General features: G+C 34.6%; 1 protein-coding gene across 2 annotated transcripts in view; it reads left to right on the forward strand.

Moving 5' to 3' along the window:
* Positions 1-26,600, forward strand: part of SLC25A21 (solute carrier family 25 member 21) — a 249,873-nt gene that overhangs the window by 117,505 nt on the left and 105,768 nt on the right. For both annotated transcript variants that reach the window (XM_084288450.1, XM_084288451.1), the window contains exon 2: positions 20,226-20,274. In XM_084288450.1, the coding sequence (XP_084144576.1) occupies positions 20,226-20,274 (49 nt within the window). The remainder of the gene's footprint in view (positions 1-20,225; positions 20,275-26,600) is intronic.

A 26,600-nucleotide genomic window follows, 5' to 3' on the forward strand; every position in this document is an offset into this window, starting at 1 on the left:
GCTAATAAATGACAGTGTTGCATGAGCTTAGAATTGAGCTCTGCAGGGAACAACAAGAAAATGCAAGTCTTAAATATTTATTTGTGTTTTTGGAAGATACACAAAGTATTTTCTAATGCATTTGAGGGGAAAATGTCACCTTCAACTGAAAATAGATATGTTTCAATTTAAAAGAAAACAGTAAGTTATAAGTGCTAATAAGTGCTATTTTAATAGTGTTTGTGTTTTCTGCACACATCTAAGTTATATAGAAAGGGTTCAATATGAATCTACAGAGATGCAAACCTTATCAGGTGGACTTTGGTTCTGAAACATGGCAAATTACTATTCAAAATCTATTGAGTCCTGGTGGTTTAGTTTGTAAAAGAGGAAAAAAATCTGCACGTGTTGTGATAGTGATTGGAAATGCAGTTGAGAACTGTAGAATACAATCCAACATCATTGTAAAATGCACTGTGCTTAAGTTAGAAGGTTTCTGTTCCTAGTATTTTAAACTTATTTCTCCATCAAAATTAATATTATTTTAAAGTGATAAGAGAGGCTTGTTTATTTTTCTAAAAAGGAATACTTTAATTCCAAACAATGTGTAAGAATGCAGTTGCTAAACTAATAGTTCAGAGAATTGTCTCACTTTCCTCAGAATTATTTTTTTGTTTGTTTAACAAAAAACAACAATAACAACAACAGCAACAAAACAGTTTTCCCGACATTTTTTTAGTCAGAAATGTAGTGCTTTCCACCACAGACTTGTACAATGATTACAAGTAGTCAGATGCAGAGGTACCAGACATTACTTTTGAGGAATCAGTGAAGGTTTCTTCATTGGGTCTCATGGTAGGAAACTAAATAGAAGTTGCACTCAAATAAATTAATGACCTTGCAAAATATACACAGTGTTTATTCATATACCTATGCATGTATCATTAAAAAATTGTGCTAAGTGGCTACACAGATGCTATCATCTCCAGACAAAGCACCAGGTTTCAATGCAGTTCTGCAATTCCATAGTGCAGGAGGGCTTTCTCATAAACTTTCATACTGGCATGGCCCCAGAGTAAGAGGCTCCTGGAGATGGTTATCTTCTGAAGGATTTCTTTGTTTTCTATAAGAATTCTTAGAATTAACTCTGAATGAATAAAATCAATTTATATTTATAGGCGGTCCAAGGCAGGAACTAATAATCTACAAATTAAATATGTTGTTAATTACTATATCTGAGGCATTGTTTCAAATGTCGCATGAAAGGAACATACAAGGAATATTGAAAGAATTAGATACTAGAAAGTGAGTCTTCTCTCTGGCTGCTAAAGCCAAGATTTCCAAATAGTACAACCAACTTTTTCAAGTTTCACAGGATTTTTTGGAGTTATTTGATATTTCTCTTTACCTTGATTTTAGATGGCCTATGAGATGCCATATAAAAGCAAATATATAGATATTAAAATGATAGCTACTTTTGACACATTAAGAACTGAAGTTCTGAATTGTGTTTTCAGGACTTAATTAAAAGTTTAATTTTCCTCAGTGTACTTATTAAGTCTTAAACAATCTTGATTTCAAACATTTACATTTTAATAACATAGGTGTCTATTATGGGAAACATGCTCTTAAAATCTGTTATAGAAACATATAAAATGAGTGTTTTAGATTATTTAATTTACAAGGAAAATTATTGATAATCGTTATTTAATTATTTTTTAAAGCTGTGTATCTGTAAACATGGGGTATTTTCCAACTTTTTAGGTGCTATTGCAATTACTGTTTTAGCATCTTAAAAATAGCATATGTGCAATATTTTGTTCACACAGTATCTATAAGTTGTCTGCAATACTCACTACATCCAGAAAGAATCTTGGTTCCTAGAGTCAGAGCTAGAATCTTTATACTCAAGATGGTTTCACACAGCTCAGGGAGATCCAGAATCATGAGATGAAATGCTGCATGAGTTTTGAGGGAAAATTTATTATTTTGTGGAATAAAGACTTCTGAAAGCTTGTGAGTGAGATCTCTTAACTCTGCTTTTAGAGTAGAAAAAATATTGTAGAGTGATTTTATATCTGTAGCCCTAGCAATTGGATTTCAGTTCTAGGAGGCTTGTTATGAGATACTGTTATGGCAGCAGCTCTCCCTTTTGTGCTGGGTTGTGCACATAAACAGAAGGAAATATGCCTCTGAGTACCTTCCTACTAGAAGCACCAGCTGAAATGTCTGCAGTAAAATACTGGGCTAGTAACAGGAGTAGGAAGACATCAAGCTGTTAGGGTAGTATATTCCCCAGATAGGGAAAAGTCAACCATTCAGTTGGCAACACACCATCAGCTGGACCATGCATTTGATGGTTTGTAGAAGAATGAATTAAAAAAATGCTGCCTTGTCTATATGTAGGTGGTATAGGATACTGGCCTCGTATACAGCTCTGTAAAACACATATGGATGCTTGTGCATGTACATGCAGGCATGCAAACACATATATGCTCATATGCGTACACGCTGACTTGACTTCAGACAGCTACCTTTTGATTCTGAAGTTTCCCTTCAAAAATCTTCAAAAAATATTGTTATCTTCCCTCATAAATGTAGGGATACCCCAGAACTTAGACTTTTGTGTGCTTACACATGCTTGGAATAAATGCAATAGTCTGGAGGAATTGTGTGACTATATAGGCAGAAGTCCATTTAATATAGCTGTTCAGTTATATGTTTAGATCAAGCTTTACAAACTCTTTGCTCCAAAGGGCACACTTAAATCTCCCTGGTGGCCACTCATGTTTTGAAATAAATCATTTTAAATTAGGCGCTTTTTTCTGAGATTACAGTAGAATCCAAAACACAGGTAGGCACCTTCCAAAGGTAAAAGAATTGACCCACAGTATTTGCATTTTAAAAAGGACAAAGAAAGATGAAGATCAGAGGGAAATATACCAGTAAAATATTAAACTCAGCCATAAGTATTGGCTTCTTTATTCAGTGTCTTTAAAAATATCACTGTGGATGCCATTCAACAAGTTGGTTTAAGCCATTTTTGTTTATCTTCATAATAATTCATCCTGCACAGTGGTGACAATGAAGAATTCACTTGCAGCACTTACTGCTCTCTTTTTTAACACAATTCTTTCTTTTATAGTGACGTCAGGTAGGGTCATTACTCATTCCCTGAAACTATCACTCTGACAAAATTTATTCTTTCTGTTACCAGTTGGGAAACTGACCTGATGTCTCTTGTCAATTCAATAAATTAAAGTTACCATAGTTGTTCAAAATAAAATCTTATGTTCTGGAAATAAAACTGTTAAAATGTAAAAGAAAAAAAATGTGCCCTTTAAAGAAAGTCCAAAACAATCTTTTACAAATGTGTTTGCACAATATGTGTTTTTTATTAACTATTTAAAGGACAGCAAAGCTAGATGACAGTTGATTTTGTGTCTACATCAGCGTGTGTAAAGGCTTGAGTATGAGATGCATTGTTCTTAGAAATGTAATGTGGTTTTCTTGAATAGTTTTCTGCATGATATAACTTGCTCAGTTGCTGTAGTGCCTAGATTTTAATTCTAGGTTGAACTAATCTTCATTAAATAATTTCCCAAATCCCTTTCAAGTTCTTGTCTTTATAAAATGTTGTATATAGCTTGGGTAACCAGCTAGGGTTATAAAAATGCTCTGTGTGATTCAGAGGTTATTACCCTGTCAGAGAACTGCATTGGAACATGACTAACTCTTGGAACCAACAACAATACTATATGTATGGTTATGTATGTAAGGTTCTCTAACTGTATAACCAGAATTTGTGCCTGTTTCCTGTGAGCCTTTATTTATTTTTTTTTAAAGAGTGCATTTTACCATGCTGTTGATACCACTTCTATTTGCTGAGATGCCATCACTTTTTTTTTCTTTTTTCTTTTTTTATTCACCGACAGTGTATTCAGGTATGGATATGGGTTCACTGATATCAGTGTTGTAAGCCTCTACCTGGGGAAAACCAACCACCCAACCAAGCAAACAGAAAAAAAAAATTGTCCTTTCCAAAAACTTTCCAAAAAAACTTTCACAGAACTTTCCAAAGTTCTGTGAATACAACTGTTTGCCTTAACTGGTCAGATGAGTGTGCTGAAATCTGATGATGAAACAATTTCTGGCAGTGCATGTTGTTCTGATTTTTAGCTTCTCATGGTATTTCTAGTAGTAAGCTGTTCTATGTCAGCATTTTCATAATAGGTGTTTCAGTGTGTGTTTGAGAGCTGGTATTACTGCTTCCTGTCATCCGTTGGCTGAAGTGCTTTTCCTGTATTGTTTATGGCTTCAGTGGTACAATAAGGCTTTGTCTGTGTGGCAGTGTCTGGGTCCTCAGATTCTTCCTTTTGGTGTTGTAATGGAATTACATACATGAGTGTGGTGTCCAAACTTCACTTGGACTTCAGTAAATCTCTTTTGAAACAAACAGAAAATTCAAAGCTGAGCAGCAGTCATGCAAGACACAGGCAAAATTGTAGGCTGGAAAATGCTGAACATAAAGTGCATACACTGGAAAGAGGAATTAGGGAACTAAAAACAAAATGGATTCATAGTTCTAAATATCTGTTTGTGCTAATTAAAATGCAAATTTTACTCAGTTGCAGTAAGCAAATTTTTTTAATGAGTTTTGGTTAATAAAAGTAAAATATAGCCTAATGTATCCTAAAATGATAGCTTACTTTAATTACTCTTCTGTAAATGACGCTTTGGTTGATTAAAAAACAACAACAACAACAATTTTAAATAATATCTAACTTTTAGAATCAAAATCACACATAAAATGAAAATAGTAGCAAACGTTTAACACATTAAAACCCTAATTTTATGTAAGCATGTATTCCACTAATAGCAGGATTGTGGCTACAGGACTTTGGCTGTTCTCAAACTAATTTACCTAAGCCATGCCTAAGTCTTCAGTCTTACAATTTTTACATTAATTAAACATCCTGTGTTGAGATATCTTGCTCTATAGACAAGGGGAGGGTAGTGGATATTGTATGCCTGGACTTTAGCAAGGCTTTTAACAAAATGTCCTGCAGACTCATTATTGCCATATTAATGAGGGATGAGCTGAGTAAGTGGCCAATAAAGTGAGTGGAAAATCGACGGGATTGCCTGGATTGAGGTGTTGTGAACAGTGATGCAAAGTCCATCTGGTGGCCAGGAACCAGTGGTGTTGCTCAGAGATTGATACTGGGATAAGTAGTGTTTAATGTCTTCATTAATAAGCTGGATGATGGGATGGCGAGCATTCTCAGCATGTTTGTGGATGGGTGGTGCATCAAACTAAACTGGGTGGAGCAGAAGACCAACATTTTCTAATGTCTGACTAAATGATGTCTGGACATGCTTTGCAAACTACATTATGCTATGATTTCATCCATTAATAAAAAGTCCATGATCAAGTAAGGAGCATAAAAAAATTTATTTATATTGCTTATAGTTGTCATCATCAATAGTTGTAATAAAAATGCTTTACATTCCTGTCTAAACTTTCAGTGTTGCAGGTGCTCATCAGTGCAATGAACAAATGTCTCTTTGAGTGAAGGTGATTTCTAAGGCTGCTCCCCTTGTCTTCATAAAGGTCCTTTTTTCCACATAGCTGAATATGAAGTGGACACTGGGAGACTCTCTTCAGCCTAAGGGTTGGTGTTTGCCCCAGTTCACTGTATGCAGCTCTATATGTGGCTTTTGATCAAATCTGCACCACTGGTTTCTGCATAAGATCTTGTGTGCAACTTCACATATAAACACCATCTAACATTACTGAATTCCTTTTACTGTCATCAAGTCCTACAGCTTTCGCTTACCTTCCTCCAGTTACAATTTCTTTCTGAGATTTAGCTTTTCATTCCCCCATTCCATTTAATAGGTAGCCAGTCTCTGGTTGAGTGCCAGAAGATGCAGAGAATTGTGAAAATGAGGAACTCTGACGATATTTCAGAAATAGAAGACAGCAGTGGCTTCCTGACACAACAAAACCCCAATGTGGTATGGAAGTCATCTAGTCTGTAATCAATCATGAGTCAATCAATCAATCCTTTATTCACATGCTCTCCTACTGCCAGTGGTGTCATATAGCACCAGCAGGTGAGTTTCACATTAGCTCAAGAGCTATGGGTTGCCTCTTCTTTTCCTTTGATATCACATTGACACTGTTCAGAGAATTAGTCCTCAAGTAGATCAGGTAAGTGCACTGGCAATTAATTTACATGTAAATGAACACTTGTCAAAAATTAGAGCTTGTATTACAGAAATAAACAGGGGTTACAGAATCATAACTTCTTTTATGGTTTTATCTTGTTCCGACAAAAAAAAAAAAAATCATTGTTTATAAAACAGAAGAGATGTGTCTTCTGTGAGAAAGATCTTTGGGAATTCAGAGTTACTTTCAGCATACTAGAACAAGGTCATTTGTGACCTGACCAATGAAAATCTGTTCCTCACAGGAAAAGGTTCAGAATATCTATCAATTCAGTCAGTAGCAGTAAGTCCTCATACTTTCAGTGGAAAATTATTCCTTCATAACTGGTTGTATTTATGTTTTTAAGACATTTGGTTCTTGGCAACTTCATTACCAACCTCAGTGCCTTTGTTGGAGGATTATTCTTCTATATACACCTTTTGTCCCTTTTTTTTTTTTTTTTTTTTTTTTTGTGAGTTTGTTTGTAGTTTTTTTAAAGTTGGCAAGCTGTTGATACAATTAAGTTTTGGAAAGGAGAGAGGGTGTTAGTGCCTGAAAACGATAAAGATAGGTTAATTCTTGACGTGGTTTTGTATGTTGACATTTCCCAGTTAATACATGGCTTCATAGTAGATTTCTCTTGAAACTTTGCCATGATATACTGCCAGCAAATGGGAGTGGTGAAAAATACTGGGAAGACCAGTGACTGCTAAAATAACACAAAATAGTGATTCTGTCATCACCTGTTGCCACAACAGAGAATTCAACAAAAAAATACATGCACTATGAAGACTCTAGAATATTCGACTGCATTTTGCATAGAAGTCATGTTCAAGAAAATGGTTTATCTTTTTTTTTTCTTTCATCCATAAGTACTTGGTGAGACTGTGTTTTAGTAGCCTGAAGTAGTGTCCAGTTCCTTACTGCTATATGTTAGCTGACTTTGAAATGCTAGAAAGTTGGATTGGCTTAAACCAATAAATAAATGTTTACAAGCTTCAGTGGAAATGTTGGACAGCAACAAATTAAAAATGAGTTTGTGGTGGTTGTTTGTATTTTTCTTGCACATGCAAAAGTATTCAATTTCTTGTTAGGTGTGTTAAGTACTATGAAAACAGTGAGGACTGCCTGCAAATGATAAGTGCAAAATTTTTAATGAAAACCTGTATCTCAAAGTGGCATGAGATCTACCTAATTTTAACAGTAATACATTCTTTTTTCATAGTGTAATTCTGTAATTACTGATAGAGACAAAACAGAAAAAAATGTATTTGGAAAGGTCATGAATATGCAAACACTGGATGAAAATCTAAGCTTACACAGACTTAAATTCTTTTTTTTTTTTTTTTAATATTTTTTTTTATTTAAGTGTTTATTACAAGGCATCTCATTTTGGCCATGCTAATTTAGCTAATTTTGGCTGTGTAAAAAAAAAGGTTTTCTGTTCTGTAAATATTTTGATACAGCTATATTTGATATTTTCATCACAGTTTTTTCACAAAAGAGGAAAAAATCCCATCAAATTTAATCTTTGATATTAAAGATCAGGAGGAATGAAGAAAATGTCATTTGAGTCTAAAGTTATGGCAACTGGATTGAGAAAAATATTGTCTTAATTATGATTTTCTATAATATTCTTTGTTAAACAGTAGAAAGAGCCACTACATTTGTACAACAGAAGTATACTTATAGTCTTGGATTATATCATATATGTGTTTTTACTAGTCAGGGAACTGGATAGTTCAGGTTTTCATAATAGTTTTGTTCAGTTTTACATTGCAGCAACTAGTGGAGAGGTTGGAAAAAAAAAAAAAAAAAAAAAAAAAAGCTATCTTGATGTGAGCCACATCTTTTTTTTCTTTTTTTTTTCAGAAAAAAAAATGCAACATTCAACTACAGATTAGCAGAGGTGGTGCTACAAAGCCACTTTGTAAAACTAAGATGGACAGAGTTTCATATTTTTGTTACAGCAGTTGTTCAAACCATTATAACCTAATTCTGATATTTTTTTTCTTTTATCTGTGGTCAGTTGTCTCACTCTCCAGCTAATGACCGCCCAATACTGAGTTTACCCCAGATGGCAAAATAGCTATTATTTTTGCCAAATTTCATGTGTTTGCATGTACTACATGTAGAGTAATGTAGAATAATGAAGGGTAAGTTCATATTCAGAAGTAACATTTTACAGTATATACACTTTATTCTTGAGTATGTTTAATTTACAATTAATCATAGAACTTGAGCAAATGATGGGAACAAGGATTAATATTCTTTGATATTTCTGAAATCTTTCGGTTCACACCAGAGCGAATGTGAAGCTGTTGAAATTTTGTGTGGGAAATAAGGAAGAAACTCACCCTAGGACAGGGTGACTTTATGACTGGCTGGTTCACCTCAGAGTAAAGATCTCACATTATGGATTTTGCACTTTTAGTTTTTCATAGCATCGTTGAGTTGAGCAGCCATTCCAAAGCAGGCTGATCTAAAGTTCTTGTTCTCTGGTTATTCCATGGCTTACCAGTATATTTTTGACAAGGTTGTATGTTTTTTCTTTAACTACTGAGTATATTTTTAGCCAGAAGAATGATTTAGTTTCATTCATTCCAAAGAAAAATAAGGCTTTACTCTGCAATGTATAAAGGCTTTTTAATGTTAATCTTTTAGGAACATTTACAATCCTGCTATTAGGTATGTCTTTAAACCAAATTTTCCTTGAGGTTTTTAATACTTTGTGTACAAAGTTCTAGTCTAAAATTTTTAGGTTGAAGATGACGTATTTTCAGGGTAACATGATGTACTGCATAGAAAGTTACTATTATCTGTATTACACATTCACCATTACTATGCCAATTTCTATTTGAGTTCTTTGACCTGAACAGGAACTGGTACTGTCATTTCATTATTTGTGCATCTAGTTACCTCATTATGTGACTATACTGATGGTACAAAAAACAGTGGAAAATATCAGTGTCTCATTAATAACTATTCAAATATTCTTTACTTTAGAAATTATTTTATAAAATAAGCATGCAGAATTAGTTCTTAAACCCACTTTATTTTATTTTGTTTAGGCATGTTTCTCCGTTAGCTATAAATGCAAGTAGATAAGACTCCTGTTTTAAATCGGATCTCTTAAATGAAAGATGCACGCCTCTTGAAATCAGTGATTAATAATTAAAGCTTTCAACTGCACAGTTTGGGTCAAGTGCTTTGTATGATACTAGAAAAGAACTTTGTGAAGAGTAAAGTTGAGGTGTAACAATAATCCCTCAAGGTTAATATTTTGGAAGAAAGCTGCCCCTGTGCACTGCTCAGAAGAGTTTTTGTGAAGAATAAAATCTGTCTTCTAGCCACACCAGCTTGCTAGCTACTGTACATATATTGAGGCAGGCTACTTGGCTGTTTATGTACCTCCCCACTACTGTGTTTGAAAGAGTACTAAATTGTTTGGAGATGTGATTAATTAAAACTTTCTTAGGGAAGTCTAAAAGGTTGACATTTTGGAAAAGAATATGGATGTTATAAATTGCTGTTGCATACACAGAAAGAGGTCTGGGGATAATTTTGACTGCAGAATTAGTCACTCTACTTTGTATAAGTAGAGTAATGTAATGGACCAAATCCAAAACCAGTTCACCTCAGTGGCTTTATATGATGCCTTGTTTGACCAGCTATCAATATGTTTGGTCATTTAGCATACGCTCTAACCTTTCTAGTAAACTTATTTTATTCTCTAAGTGTCTTGGGTTGCTGATACAAGAGTTTACTGCAGCCCTGACTACTGGGCTGTAATGAACAAGATCTGTAATGAACATACTAATCCTTCAATAGAGGAAGAATTATCCCCTTATTCAAAATCCTACTGGAATCTGGTGTGCATTCTGTGCTAGGTAGAGAGATATCTAAGCAATGGGGTCTATATTACAAAGAGTACTGAGAAGTGCAGATAGACACATGACTTTAAAATATCTCATAGCCCTTGTGTTACAATGAGCTGTTAGTATCAAGGGATACGTGCTTTATTCAAAACTTATGTACTCAAAAATACATTTATTAGAATAAAACCTTCACATTGCATTTGTGTCAATGCAAAGGTTTTCGTATTCTCTTGACCATGCTCTTCAACTTGATAGTAATGAAGACAGCATGGACAAACTTAAAAATGCATGTTCAGTAGATCTGAAAGTCTCAGTATTATTTTTATTTAAATGTTACCAGCTCTGCTGATTTCAACAGATAGTTTTCTATACTAGCCTACCGATTTCTCCTTGTAATCATTTACCAGAGCATTCTTGAGAACGAAATAGTCAATATGTAGTTAATTAGTCCAATGAATTGGGGAACTCCCAGTTCATATCCATGCTACTCAATTTATTGAATTGCCATCTGTTTTTATACCGATAGCACTACAGTAAGCAGTCAGATTTAAAACATTGTTGATTACTGAATGGAAGCATTAGGAAGGATCTCTTTCCATCTTTTACTTCTGAACTGCTGTTTGAGATCCTAGAACAATCCTAACCATTTGGATTTAATTTCTTTAACACCAAGAGAATGTATGGTAGGAGTTATTTTGCTGTCTCTATAGGTCATTTGGGTCATAATGGTATGTGAAAGGATTTTGTCAGGCTTATAAGTGGATTTTTAACTTCTGTTAATCATGGAGTGGCCACAAACTACTTAGTGAAGTATGTCATAAACCTGAAGCATTTCTGGTGGCCCTACTTCATTCCAAACCTGGGATGATTATTCAAGCTGTTCAAAATTTGAAGGACCCAGAGGAACTGAAGGAAGAAATTTGCACCCACTGTTTGGACTATAGCCATTCTACATGATAGCTCCAGTAAGGACAACAATACTGCACCAGCCAAAGTGGTGCTTGCTTGCCTTTTGGTTTTCTATAGGATTTCTGTAGGTTTTCTGTAGGTTTTCTTGTTGTGTGATATTTACTTACTGCAACACTGAGTAGTACAAAAAGGACCATAAGTAAATAACAAATCTAAGTTCAGGAACCACCCCATTTTTGACTCTCCAAATACTGAGCAATTTGTAAATTTGGCAGATAAAGCCAAAATCATTTTTCCTCAGGTAGTAGTTCCAAAGTGAGACCAAAGATTTTTTAAAGGTTCAGTATTAAATATTTTAAACTTAAATTTTTTAGTAACTCTTAAAACAGTACAGTCCTCAAGGACAGGTCAGAAGGCTTGTAGACTGTTGAATGCATGACAAAGAAGCCATAAAGAATCTGGTCAGATGTAGCTAATTAAAGGTAAATGAAGGACAGCTGCTTTTTATGTTTCCAGCACATCTTTGATCTGCTCTACCCCTCGGACCTCTGTGGACAAGGTAGTTAAATACAAACTAGGAGGCCTATTTTAAAGACATTAAAGCCCTCAGGGGCAATCGAGTGACAGTCCAAGCAACCATAAGCTGTTTGCTTTATTCATTAGAGAACTTTAAATGTGTCAAGAAATAGAATACTGTCCATGCTCTTAGATCAGCATTAGCAATGAAGATTACAATAGCTCTGGGACATATGAATGGGCAAACTTCTTATGAAAACAAGTTTATTGAGAAGCATTTTACTATAACAGCAAAGAAAATATAGGTTACACATTTTCATTGCAGGTATATTGATTCAATATGCATTGAAATATCTGAAACTGTAGTGACACAAACATAGTATAACCTGGTGCTGACCTCAGTGGTCCCTTCAGTCATGTTTTAAAAACTTCCTTTTTTGGACACAAATGATGGAAAGAACATGTCATCTGTGAGTGACATAATAGTACGTAATACTTGCTGAAGAATTTATGGACAATTTACCCACTATATAGCCTTTCACTTGTGTCTGGAGACTCAGATACTCAGTTTGTAAATTGCAAGTGTTTATTTTATAAGTCAACGCTTTAATGTTAATACAAGATCATTAAAGGAAGTAGAAAGACTAAATAAAAAAAAAAAAATAAATCAGTTATACAAATAACTCTTTATTGCTAATCATTTCAGTAAAAGTGATTTTGCCCAGAACTATTTATTTATTTTATTTAGAATTGCTTGTTATGTTTGTTATGTTATTATTGTTATTGTTATGTAATTTGGAATTGAATGGAAATTAAGGTGAAGCAAATTTCTGTAACATTCTAAATGGTGACTTGCGGAGATGCATATTGCATCGCCTTACTAATATTTAAGAAATTAGAGAAACTGGTAATTTTAGTTTCTTTCTTTTTATTTTTTTATTTTTTAATGTGTCTTCATTCCTTTAGAAGAAGCACAATAATTTATGCCACTTGAGGAAGCAGTATGTTTCTGAGCTTTCTGGTATGTTCTCTACAATGTTTTTCTCCATTAGCATTTGTGCCAGTACCTGAATAGCCTAGTACCTGAATGCCAGTGCCTAGATGAGCACTGAGCAGTTTAATGGAAGCACTTTACAAGATTCACTGAGCTGTATTCCAGGCAAAAGTAAGTATAAAGATGTGGATATTGCTGGCAGAATGAGCATAATATACTGATTTAGCTGATTGTTCCAAAACATTGTGAAAAGCAAATAATGAATAAATTTGTGCTAAATTTAGAGTAGTTTGCCATGCATACTTTCAATGTTTTATCTAGATATATATTTTTTCCCAGAGGCAAGAAATATATTAGTAAAATATTATTTTTTTTTTTTTACTAAGTACAAGATTGAAGCATTTTGTGTGTCTGGTGGCTTACTTACACCAATTTTACTTGCAGTGGATTTACATGTATCAGCTTGGCTGTGTGTTAGATTGAAAAAGAGAAAAAACTTGTTCTATGGTAGAAAGCCTGCATAGATTGACAAGGTCATTTATCTTCAGTTTCAAGATACCATAAAGATAATACAAAAAGGGAGTAAAATATAATAAATATTATTTTTAAGACAACTTTTATTATTATTATTATTATTATTATTATTATTATTATTATTATTATTATTATTATTATTATTATTTATTTTCACCACATACCAGGTCTTGAAGAAAAAGATTAAGATCTTCCCCATATATTCCTTACTTACATATACTGCATTGCAAATGGTGATTTATTACTACAGTAACCTCTTACTACTTATATATTCAGGTGGCTTCACAAGGTGGGATTTGCCCTTTCAAAGGCTATAAATGCATATAAATATTTATGCATATAAACATATCATCACAATGCATTTCATCAGGTAATAATAATGGACCTTGTACTATGATTATGCTTTTTTACTAGGCAGGGATCAGTGAAACTGTGCAGATACTAGACAAGCATTGTCCGCACCTAAGATGAGCAGTTTAGACTTTATGGTGCGAGTATGCAGCATGACCACATTTCTGGGTCTGTGGATTGGGACTTCAGAAGTTGAAGGGGGCTTACGCTGAGCAGCAGCTAGTCTGGATGACATGCTGCCCAAAACGCTCATTTCCAGCTCCTGTCTTCCATGCACCTAGGATGTGATTCTCCATCGAGTAACATTTACTTGAAACCTTGAAGTTTAACATGCTAGTTTGCTATACAATCAAGAAGCTCTCATGAATTCAACAGAGGCTGAATTGCTTTTGTGGAGAGAGATCTGAGAACACCCTACAAGCAGATTCTGGCCATTTTCATCAGAGGTGTTATGGAAAAAGCATCAGCCTCTAGCTGAAGTCCTGTGTTTTTTTTTGAAAACCAGACAATCACTGTTCCTGCTATTCCTGTTTCCAGAGAGCAGTGCTGCACTGATGGGTTGCATCTGTTAAGGGAACAGTTGCCTAACAAGATATTGAGCATGACCCAGCTCCTCCTGTAAGCATGCAAAAACCTTCTTCTAAAATGCATTAGGTAATGATGGTAAATCATGAGCTCCTCCTGGGATTAATTGTGATCAGCTAACACATTTTTAAACACAGGCATCCTTGTCCACACCAGGGGAAAAATTATATTCAACATCTTGTTTAATTAACATGTTTTCTAGTATATTTTCTCAGTGTAGACAAGGTCTCTAAGGAAGAATGACTCACAAATGCTGCATTGCCATTATGGAGTATTTTTTTGGAGTAACATTCTATTTCTTCACGTTTTCTAAGGAAAGCATTGATTTGACTCATTACTTAAAAGGTTAATTAATGTTTGTGAGAAGCTCCAGAGTACCATTAGTTAATCTCATACCACAGTGCTAAATAGAATCTTGGGCGAGAGTTAAAATAAATGTCTTTTTTTTAAGTGAAGGCTAATACGTAGGTCTTTTCCAGCATATCCCATGTATACTGGTCTATGTTTTTCCTTGGAACCTACATAACACGTACTACAATTCGGAAGGGCACAATATGTGACTATTTCCCTGGAAAAGCAGTGAGCTGCCATTTATATTGCAGTGAACCTAGAATTTGGTTGTCTTTTATGAGAGAGATGTACCCTTACAGAACAGATAAAAGCTGTATGTGTCTGTGAAGATGCAGCAGGACAATGGGCTAATAAAAATTAGCCTGTATAGAACTGACAGCAGGGATACTTTTCTACAGTCTGATTGTTCAAGCAATGCTGTTATAATCAGCAAGAGGTTCCACACTTCATCTTGTCAAAAAAAAAGTGTTTTAGCTAACAGACAAACAGACTTAAGAAGAATATGTCATTGTTTCTATTAGGATACAAAGATCAACACAAGCTTTTGTCTGTCAGACATATATTCTCAGAAGGAAATACATAGTATGCATAAAATATTTATGATCATTTCTTACATTGTAACTCTATCTATGCAAAAGCCAAAAGAAATACAAACTGTTCCAGCTATACAATATACAGTGCCTGATGTGTTTATTGCTACACTTTCTATGACCAGTTTCCTTTCTGTTGTGTTTCTCCAGTGACTGTGTTATTCCAGGGAAATGAGTAACACAAGGGTAGGAGGGTGCATAATGACTTCTGCGCTGCAGGGGGTTGTCTGAACTAACACACATGGATCATGCTCTGCACCTCCTCAATCTGTGTTGGAACACCCTTTCAGGGTGCATTTTGCAGAAAACATGTAGAAGGTTAACTACTTGAGTTTCTTTGGTAGACATATCACTGTGTGTCACAGACACTTTACATTTGTGATTTCATAATCTTGAGGGTTGAAGAAGAGCTAAAGGCAAGAATTTGTCTCATAAGGAGGATCAAAATCATAATGATTCTATTCCTATCTGTGCTATTTAGGAAGTACTGTTAGCTAGATTTCATTTTTCTCCCTACTCAGTGAATAGGTGAAGCACAGAAACACTTGGGGAGATGAGGAGAGCTATAGTCCTGTGTGACTGAAATCTCTCACTTTTTGCCAGATGGAGAATTAGAGCCTTTTTAAAACAGAGCCATAGTATTATCAGGTCATATTATATGATTATTGATACAAGATTTGTTTGTTTGATGGAAAATAGGAACAAAGAGCAAAGGAACTCAACATATGCACCAGTCACCACAATGTTTTCTTTGAAGAGAAGTAAACAAAAATTGCCAATTTGAAAGTTTAAGTGTGAATCCTGTAGAGGGGAATGTAGCGTAATCCATAATGGGAAACAGTTTGAAAATAGGCTATGCTAGCTGGAAAAGGGAAAAATCTCTAATGAGTAGGGTTGCACTGGAGGGTCAGTATTTTTTAACATATTATTCCCTCCACAGGCTTAGTTAATCAGCAGTGTGTTTCACATAATAGAACCCTGGACTCCCTTCTTGGTTGTTGATATTGCACTTGTGTACACTCAGAGGATGTCAATGATGACAGCTGGTTATTTCTTCTATGCAGAGATTTTGATTATGTCTTGCTTTATGGTTAGTATCAAGTTTTCACAAGGAATGTTTTCCCACCCAGAAGACAACAAATGTTGGACTGCCCTGGTAATTGTTCTTTCCTATACTTCCTTTGGGCTCTTGTTCAGTTTGTTGGATCTGAGTTGTTTTTGAACAGAATTAGGCCATCATAAATCACTCTGGGTTAGTTCACATGTGACATCACCAAGAAGACCCGATGGGACCATTGGAATACATTTTTGAACGATCTATCTGTAGCAATGTTAACTACTTTATCATGAAATAAAGTCGGTAAACAGTAGTCATTACAGTGCAACAAGTAAAAATACATTACATCGTGATATATCAACTCAGCAAATTAGATTTTCATAGTGCTAATTGAATTTATCACAAAGGTGATAAATATTAGTTGAAGAAAAAGCAATATATTTTATTTTATTGGCCACATCTCAGAGTACTTGTAATTTAGTAGGGCCACCACACTTTCTGGGCAGGCTATCAAGTAGGATGTTGTAATGATTTGCATGACTACTATAGTAGATGGAAAAAATATAGCTTGTGTTTGTAGCCATTCCATTAGTGTCTTGCACAGTGTGTGCTCCTCTGGTGCTCTTCAGAGAGCCATGTAATCTTTTGAAGAGTTCTTTCTGGTGAAATCAAGTAATTATATACCATTTAAAACCTAGTGTGTAATTAAATGATGAGACAAAGGAAGGACTGAGAAAGGTAGATAACCAATAGAATCCTGAAGTTATCAAAACAGATCACTTGCCAAAGACCTTGGAATTCATCTGATTCAGTTGCTGGAAGAATGCCTGAATTAAAAATTATCCTATGAGGACCAAGAAAATAGAGCCAAATTCTCGCAATGTACACTTTTCTCCCAAAGTGGACATTAATGCTGCAAAAACAGAATAGGGTGAACAACCCTGGCCCCGTGCTTGGCCCCCTACTGTAGGCCGTGTCTGCCAAAACAAGATGGAAGAGATCAAAAACTTGGAAGGGGTCAGGAGGGATAAAACAGGGAGTGAGGGGAGGAAAAGTTGGAAAAGGAGGGTATTTGGAAAGGAGAAAACTTGTAGGCTATGCCCCCTGCCAGCACTGAAACACTCGATTGCAGCTCCACTTGTAAAGCACCTGTTGGCATCTGTGGAATATTTTATAGGTTTTGGGACAGAATCAGAACAGAAAGCTTACAGACTGTGTTCCCTTACATGACATGTGATTTGTTCTTATTTTAGCAAAATAGAAGCCATTCCTGGGTGATAATTATGGCAATAAATATACCTGTTCAGAAATAAAAACTACAACTCTTGCTTTCCAGAAAAAAAATATTTAAAATATTGAATTACATGGTTTTGAAAGACTGTCCTTACTACTAATATTAATACTCTATGGTTGATCCAATGTATATTGTCTTCCTTTTTTCCAAAACTGAAATGTTGCATGGAGAAGAGAGAAAATATGATAAAACAAGGGTCAAATAATAGTTTGATACTCTTTCAAATAGAATGGCAAATAGCTAGGTGAAAGAGGTTGTCTGTCCAGTTTTATGTTTTGCAAGCTTTATATATGAATGTAACAATATAAAAGTGGGAAAATTGTTTATGTTAATTGGAACTCTCATCAAGAATTTTATGCAAAGAATTAAATTTAAACATTTTAATATCTTTGCAAACTTTTGCGTAAACTCCTGCTCAAATGCATTTAATTGAGAATGTTAGAATTACAGCTTATGCCCTCCTGTGACTAATTCAAAAAAATTACACACATATTGCATATATTGGCTAACTTTCCTTTAACTATAATGAGAATTTTCCCTTTGCTAATGTTTTAGTTCAATGGAAAAGGGCTTATTTAGATAAGAACGTGTATTACTCAGGAAGTTTGGATAAAGTTGAAATAGAAAATAGATGATGTTTTGAAATTTAATCCTTTCTTACATAAACTTCAAAATAGTAATAATAAAATAAAACTGTTTTCCTATTATACTTGAACTACTACCTTTAGTAGTTCTAAAATGGAAACTGTAAGCCTCATTTAGATATATAATCAGTAATGAAAAAAGCAACTCAATTTCTGATACTGCAGTGTTCGCTGCCCAGGCAGAGCCTGACTCCTGAATGAAGCCCAACAAGACTCTTTTTGCATCAAGTCTGCTGCAAAACAGGGCCAAAATGCAAATTTCATTGCTTCAGTAGTAATAGTTGGTGGGGGGAGAGTAGGGGGAGGCATTTCAAATTTCATGATATTTTCACTTCTGTGTAAAGTGAAAGTAATTCAGGAGCCTAGCATGTAATAAATTGTTTTAAGTTTTAGAGACTGTTAACTTTAGTAAACCCAGCCATATTCTGTGCCATTAAAATAAGAGGATAGGATCTGTACCAAAAGACAGTGGCATATGAATGAGGAGAGCACCTAGTGGAACTTTAACATGGGCTTCTGTTAGTCTCTCTGGTATGTGTAAAGAAAGGTCTTTGAAGATATTCTAACCTGAATAAGAATGTTTTCCTGAATCAAGTTCCGTCTTTCCTATAAAGAGAGACTGAGAGTTGGGGTTGCTTAGACTAGAGAAGAGAATGCTTCAGGGAGACGTTATAGAAGCATTCCAGTACTTAAAGGGAATCTACAAAAAAGAGACTCTATCAGGGTGTGTAATGATAGGACAAGGGGTAATGTTTTTAAACTGAAAGAGAATAGGTTTAGATTAGATATTAGGAAGAAATTCACATAAAGGTGTAGGGGCACTGAAACAAGTTGCCCAGAGTAGCTGTGGGTGCGACATCCTTGGAAGTGTTGAAGACCAAGTGCAATGGGGCTTTGAGCAACTTAGTCTAGCAGCAGGTGTCCCTGCCCATTGCAGAGACACTGGAACTGAATGGTCTTTAATGTCCCTTCCAACCCAAACCAAGTTCTGTGATTCTACAATTCTATGATTAAGATTTTTGGAAGTTTAGCCATGAGTCACGAAAATACACACTCTGTATTACAAGTGGTTTGCAATTATTCTTGCTAAAATAATGAATAAGTGAAACAGATGCTTTGAAACATTATGATCAATATGGTCTTCAGAAACAGTTTTTGCATGTTATACCATTAAATTTATTACTCTGGGTAAAAAGTGACCATGGAAGCTTATTAGTCATAATAAGCTAGGGCACAGAAAATTCAAAGATATGGTCATCTAGTTTCTTGGATGTACAGATACAGTTTTTCTCAGTAGTTCAAAATCCTTTAAAATTTGTGCAGTTGTTTTTGTCACCTCTTTATATTGACAGATCTCAAAATATATTTTTACTGTTATCTTGTTAAATACATGTTCTTCTTGTATGTTTTCTGTTTGAAGTGAGAGTGATATATAAAATGGACAAGGATGTAGGCAAGCCTAGCAAATGTAAGAAAATGTAGAGAAGCTCAGAAGCTCTCTGAAGTAATGGAAGGTGGCATATGCCATGGAGCAGGAGCAAAATGTGGGTGATAAAATTCTGGACTTCTAATGAGGCAGCAGGTGGGTGGAAAACAGTAATGGAACCAATTTTAAAGCCAGTGGTGGCAGGTGCATAAGGGATTTTCCAGATCTCTTTTTTCCTCAACATTTTCCACTTTCTATCCACATCCTCCACTCCTGAACATGGAAAGTCCCCAGAATGTGAATTGGGGTGATGGGTGGGGAGACGGGAAGGGGAAAAGCCTGGACAGCTCATCAGTGTCAGCTCAAGAGTGGGACAGGATGAAGAACCAGCAAGGCCACAACCCAAATAACCAGCTCAAAAAACAGCTGTTATTTTAATACCAAGTTCATCTGAACCCCCAGCACTGTGTTGCATAATAACAGTCAGTATCTTTAGGGATTAGTTTTGTACGACAAAGAAGCCAGTGCTAACCTGAACTGCCCTCCTTCACTACTTTCAGCAGTACTTAATATATTTATTTATGATGCCTGTCCAATATGCCTGGTGTTCTTAAGGCATAAAGCTAAGTAAAAACAATTAATAAAATTATCACATAGCCTATGTCCTCACTTTCCCCACTGCAGTAAACAACTATCACTGGGTACACTGTCTAAAATCTCTGAAGGTTCCAATACACTACAGAAGAGTATGTTTAATATATGAGATATTTTAATGCTGTAACATCAAGGATACGTTTAGGTTTTTACTTTACTTTTCAAACTTCAAAAACTATTGGAGTCAATGAAAATGAAACTACTGTTTTTACAAATGCTTATTAGGCCTTTTTTATTATTATTTTATAGGTCTTGTAGAAATTTGCCTGATGCATCCCCTTGATGTAGTGAAAACAAGGTAAGATTCTGCTTGAACATGTTTTGTTGACACTGGAAGATATCCAGATTAGGAGCTGTCAAAAAATAAAATGCTAGAACTTCTCCAAGTAAGTTAACTTGTGCCTTTAATGGCATTTATATTTACTTACCTGTATCTGCAGCATTTGGCAGTTGGAATTTGAATAGCATAACACATTTCTGATTAGAGGTCATCTAAAGGTGTTAAATATGTTTTCTGACATGTATTTTTAACATTGTAACAAAATCCTTTTATATGAAGAGGGCTACAGTTAAATTCACTTACTATCTGTATCATCTGCAGCAATACTTCTTTAAGTGGGAAATGCCGTATTGCCTCCAAAATCATTTTCACGGATTTATGAGAGCTGATACAAATGATAAAAATGGTGAAATGCAGTGTTCCATATTTGCTTCATAAGCTATGTAACTTTGCGATTTTATCTTTTGTCCTTATTTCCTTTTCTGACTATTAGTTTATGTGTGAGCATAAATGATGAAGTGACCTGGAAAATTTGGTCAAATTATTTTTTCAATGTTTTTTATTGAAACTGAAAAATATCAGTTAATAATAGTTGTGTCCTTACCACTAAACTATGTCTCTAAGCACCACATCTATATGTCTTTTGAATACCTCCAGGGATGAAGACTCAACTGCTTACCTGGGCTGCCTGCTCAAATACCATATACCTAGACTTTTGTTTAGGTCCCACTTATCTAAGTGAAAGCATTTCACTGGGAAATGTATCAGATGCCTCTACAAATAGTGAGGAGATCAGTTGTGGTGTTTGGAATATGCTTTAAGCAATATGCTTTAAGTCAATGAGGACTTGATGTTCTAGTTTCAGTCAGCCAATGTGAGTTAGTTACAGATATATTTTAGCTTATGTTTAAATCACATTCTGGGGTTTGCCTAAGGCCTTGAGATACTTTTCTGCATCTTGCTTTTTGCAGAAGGAGGCCATCTGTGGTCGTTGCCCCAAAGCACAGAAGAGCAATGGAAGCTCCATCCACATTAACTGCTGCCTGGGTGCAGCAGGTACTCCTTGTTGCTTGGAGTTTGCTCTGAAGACTCTTCTGGATGCCTTCATAATATGGAATACATTGATTCACATAGAAACAATACACCCAGTAGTTTCAACTGGGTCCTCTGTGTGCCTCTCTGAGTACACTGAGACTTTTCAATTAAAATGTGATTTACATATAAAGACTGAAATTAAAGACTCTGAAACAAGCAAAACAGATACAAGACCAAACTTACAAGAAAAAAATCTGTCTTGCCCTTCTGTCTCTCCTGTAGTTCTCATAGGATATGCTTTAGTGTCATCATTTTGGCCTGTTGTGCTCTAAGAATTCTTTAAATCTCAGGCTGAGTTACCCCTTTCTGTTTTCCTTTGTACTAAACTAGGTGTCGTGTTCTTCCATAGTATAAATGCAGCATCAGTGTTTTACTCCCCATGTCTTTGCTGCCTTTGAGGTTGTCATCCAACCTATCCTCATGCCCCCAATCTTGGTTCAAAGAATACTATCCTTACTACCATCCATGATTCAGAACATGCTGCATATCTTATATCATAAAAACATTAGTTACGTGTGTTCTGATAAACTGGCAATTAACAGATATACTCTCAGCTTTCTGACAGAAACCAAACTTACAGTGGATGTTCAGAAGGACAGATTTCCCCATTCTACTCCAGATTTTACTGTTTTTTGTTATACTGTATAGAAATATATAGATAGATAGACATACACATTATATATATATATGCATTATATATATATGTATTTTATATATGTATGCATTATATATATATATATATATAATGTACATATAGAAAATTCTAATTACATCTGAGATCCAGAAGTGCATAGCATTGAAGAGTGTGAGAGGATGTTTGTGAGGCTTTCTCAACATTTAAAAAAAATACTTTATAAAAATTATAAAAATTAAGAGCCCTTTAAACGTGAAACCTGAGTCTGTACATAATGGAATTAAAGAAGAAAGAAGAAAAAAAAATGGAAGAACAATAGGTGTGTAAAAGAAATCAGATTACAGTTCACGGCAAAAACAATGGGCTGAATCAAGTAAGAAAGCCATTAAGCAAATTTCTCTGCCATTGAGTTAATTGCAATTCTTTGCAGAATTGAGCTGTACCCAAGTAATAGCTTTTCTGTGTTCTGGTGGTGCAGAGGTGTTCAGAGATATTATACGGATTTCAGTAATTCTGCTGATGTTAGTATTGGCTAGTAGATATAAATATTTACGTCTTGAAAGCCAGTGGCAAAACCAAGAATAAAGTATTTGATCTCATCCACCATTCAGTGTCATGTTCATGCCCCTTCCCTTTGTTTTGCAATGGTCGAAAGTTCTCAAAATTTGCTATAGCAGGTTAATTCGTGGCCACACACAGGTTCAAATGAAGAGTTTTTAATTATTAACTTTGAATTTAGAAAGGATTGTTTTCATTTAATTTATTCTTTGGTTTCAGTGTCTCTCAGCACTGCGGTGCACTCACTCTTTTCTAGCATTGAAGAAATGAGAGATAATCCCTCATTTCTTAATCACTTCCAGCTAATTCAGCTAATATAGGTTGCTGGGTTTTGGTTTTTTATTTATTTTTTATGACTAGGTGAAAGGATTTATAAAATCACTATTTGTCGCTTATTTTTTATGATGTTTTGAGTTTCCTGCATTTTTTCTATTAAGCATTTGTTTGGTGGAAAGTCCCATGGCTTTTTCAAATGAATGCAATCTTATTTGATCTAAATTAGCATTCTGAAGTTTAGGGAGGATGCCAGAGGCTCACATCTAGTGGATTTGTAGTTCAGGATCATAGCTTGGTTGTTATAATTTTTTTGTGTGTGTATGTTTTTAATAGAAAATTGGAGAAACGAAAGTTCCTGTCAAAGATTATTTTGAAACTCTGGAAAATGGTTTGGCTCTTTTGTGACAACATTTTGCAATATCTTTCCTGTGTTTAGTACTTTTCTATTATTTTACAGTAACAATGTTTGACTTCTTTATTCATAACACATATCAGAAAAGGAATAACATACAGATATAAATGCATTTTTATAAACCACAAACAAGCAAAATGCTTAATAGACTGTTGTTTGTTTGTTTGTTTCTTAATAGGCATTGGAAAACAATTTTATTTTGTTATCTATCAGAACACCAAACATCACTGTTTTCAGAATTTCATGTAAGTGACCTGGCTAATTAGAGATAATTTATAATCCCATATAGCCCTATGAATCTCAATTCTTCTTTGAAATAAAGCTCTCTTCTCAATTAGAAAAGATATTGGTATAGTTTCTGATGAGACACTATTCAAATATTTGTGCTATATTTGTTAGTCTCTCAATATGACAGAGACTTTTCGTTAGCTGTTTTATTTACCAGTTACCCTTAAGATTAATTTACTGATCTGTAGCTTAAATAAATCTCCATTTTTGTCATCCTAATTATGAGCAAGTTTTACAGGACTTGGTAAGCATTTGTGTCTGCGTATGTATGAGCAGGGAGAGCAGTAGCAAGTAAGATCTCTCTGGTACGGACACAGTCAAGACACGGAAGGTTCATTTTTTTAATTAAGAAGCCTATATGGTCTCTCTTTACTGGAAAGAGAATAGAAAAGTGTCTTAGTCTGGTTTTGCTTATTTTCAAACCCTTTTGTTTTCTGACATCTAATGTGGGCTGTAATGTCATTCATTAGACTTACAAAAGGATGATAAAAGGTATTCTAGATCATGATATGTAGGACAAAACATTGTCATACATATACATGTTACTTTTATATTAAAATTAGCAGAGTACTTTTCCACCTAGAGTTTATCATTTGGCCCTACTAGCATATGTTTTGGTTCAAGCAAACATACAAAATTCATAAATTAATAGCCTTTTACTGACAAAAAAAATTATACTTGTGCAATAGCTCACAGGAGCAGTTGCAGAGCAAAAGGGAGAGAATTACAGGAAGCTATCAGAAGTTGAGGGAAAGCTGATGCTGTTTGAGGGATCATTCAGGCAAACCTGACTGGAGGATGTCACTGTGACTTCAGGTTATGCCTTTATGTGTTCCCATAGCTTTGAACACCTTCAAGTTTTAGGCAGGAAAAAAAAAAAAAAAAAAAAAAAAAAAGTTAATTTCCCTGCTACTGGGTTGCTGCCATAAAACTGACATTTTCAGGAGCCTACTAACTTCCAAACTACCTACTACCTACACTGGCATATAATTTTCCTTGCTATTACATTTTATCATCTCTAAAATCCATGCAGCCAAGAGAGATACTGCAAAATTAGAATTTATAAGTCCTATGGCCAGAAATAAAATTTTCCTCAAGTTTAAACGTTGGTTACCTTTACATGTGCCTCCTCTTTTTCATTAATCAACAATATTTATATATCTGAATTTTTGTCACTTCGCTGTTCATGAAAACAAATTTCAAAGTTGCTAGTGCAAGTATTCATAAATATTATGAAGCATATATTGAAATGGAAATACTCATTTTGGACGTGGCTCAGTATTCTTTAGTTCGGAAATGGAAACCATATTTTGTAACTCTTTTTAACAATTGTATCTACATGACAGAATTTAATAGAAAACGCAGATGAAGAAATGTGTGATTAAATGCTTTGAAATAATAAAGAAAAAGTAACAAGATATCACTGAAAAAATTCAAATACATAAGGCATCTAAAAAGATTTGCATCTGAAGGTCCTGTGAACAAAAATATTTTTATATGGATTAGATGAATCGTTTACTTCTCTCTTTCATTTTCTCAGCAATTTGACATAACTATACATTTTGACACAAATATTTAAAAGAAAGATGTTTTCTCTCATGTCATACTAATACAAAATTATGCTCCAGATCTGTGGTGAATTCAGTGGAAATATATTGGTTCATACCCCTTGAAAATTAAGGAGTTTTAATTCTACACAACATATTCGGATAGTGGTAAATGTTATTGTAAGCCAACTACCACTTAAAGGGTTTGGAGTCTAATTAATTATTGTTTAAAGAGAGCCATCAAGATAACTTGTATCATTACAAATTAAACATATTCAAGAGGCAATGTTTTAAAGCTTTTCTGCTTAATTCAAATAATGACATTTCCAGATATTTCAATTTTTTATTCTTTATTTAAATAGTCTCTTCTATTTTTTGACTTGTGTCTTCATAACATGGCCTCACATCAGGATGGATGTGTGCAAATTGGAAAGCAAAGCCCAAGAGACATTCCTACAAAATCTCTTATGTGTTTCTCAGGAGAATATGTTACTTGTTTTCCTGATCAACCTAGTGTACAACCGTGTTATTTTTCTTAAAGCTGTTTCCCACCTTTGGTAGAATCTGGGAAAAATATGTTGCTACTACTATAATGCCTTTTTACGTAGTTCAGCATTAGAGCAGGATCTTTACTGAACTGATTTTCCATCTTTTGTGTGATCCAGAATATCAACATTAGAAAATAAGACCAATAATTCACCTTAGAAAGTATAGAGAAAGTTTTCCTCTAGTCATGATCAAGATTTTATGGTTTGCCACTCTTTCTACAACAATCCAGACCAACATCATGGATCTAAAGCACTGAATTTAGAAAAGAATTTGGGATCTGAGTCCAAATTTGAACTCTGCAGTACAGACCCATTTCTAGTTAGCAACTGTTCTGCTGATTTGTGTGTGTGTTTATCCATTTTGTTCCTTTGTTCCAATTCTGTCATTTTGGTCTTATTAAAAAGTTCAGCTTACTACATGTGTTTCCGATCTCATTCCATCTGTTGTTTTGCAAGAGCTACTTCCTTTATATCATTAATTCCTCTTTGATTTCTGGTCTTTTTTGTTTAAGTGAGCAGTAGTGGAGCCTGTTTCTTAAAAAACATGGTTTAAGGAAGAGTTCATTTTCCTTATACAACGTTACCGTTTCCAAATGATCATAGCTGACTTGGTTCACATCATGCTGTGTTAAGTTCATGTTACTTCATGTAGTATGCTTTAGCTACATTCGTAATAGTTTTAAGCATAAATAGTCTTCCTGTCCTGGGAAAGTTTTCAGAATACCAAACAATTCCATATTCTGTTCCTGGGTTGAAACCTCAGAAGACTACTATAAAAACAATTAAATTTGGCCAATGAAACACTTCATTTAATTAATTTTGACTTTTGGAAATTTTCACTTAAGATTCTTCTTTTATTTATTTATTTATTTTTTATCCAGAAAAACGGCAGTTTTGGATTGAAAATGTTAAAAACATAGAGAACAACCACTATCATCTAAAAATGTACATAAAAATATCAGCAAACTGATTGTTTCCTGATAAAA

Source organism: Netta rufina, assembly GCF_964035555.1.
Source record: "Netta rufina genome assembly, chromosome: 5".
NCBI lineage: Eukaryota > Metazoa > Chordata > Aves > Anseriformes > Anatidae > Netta > Netta rufina.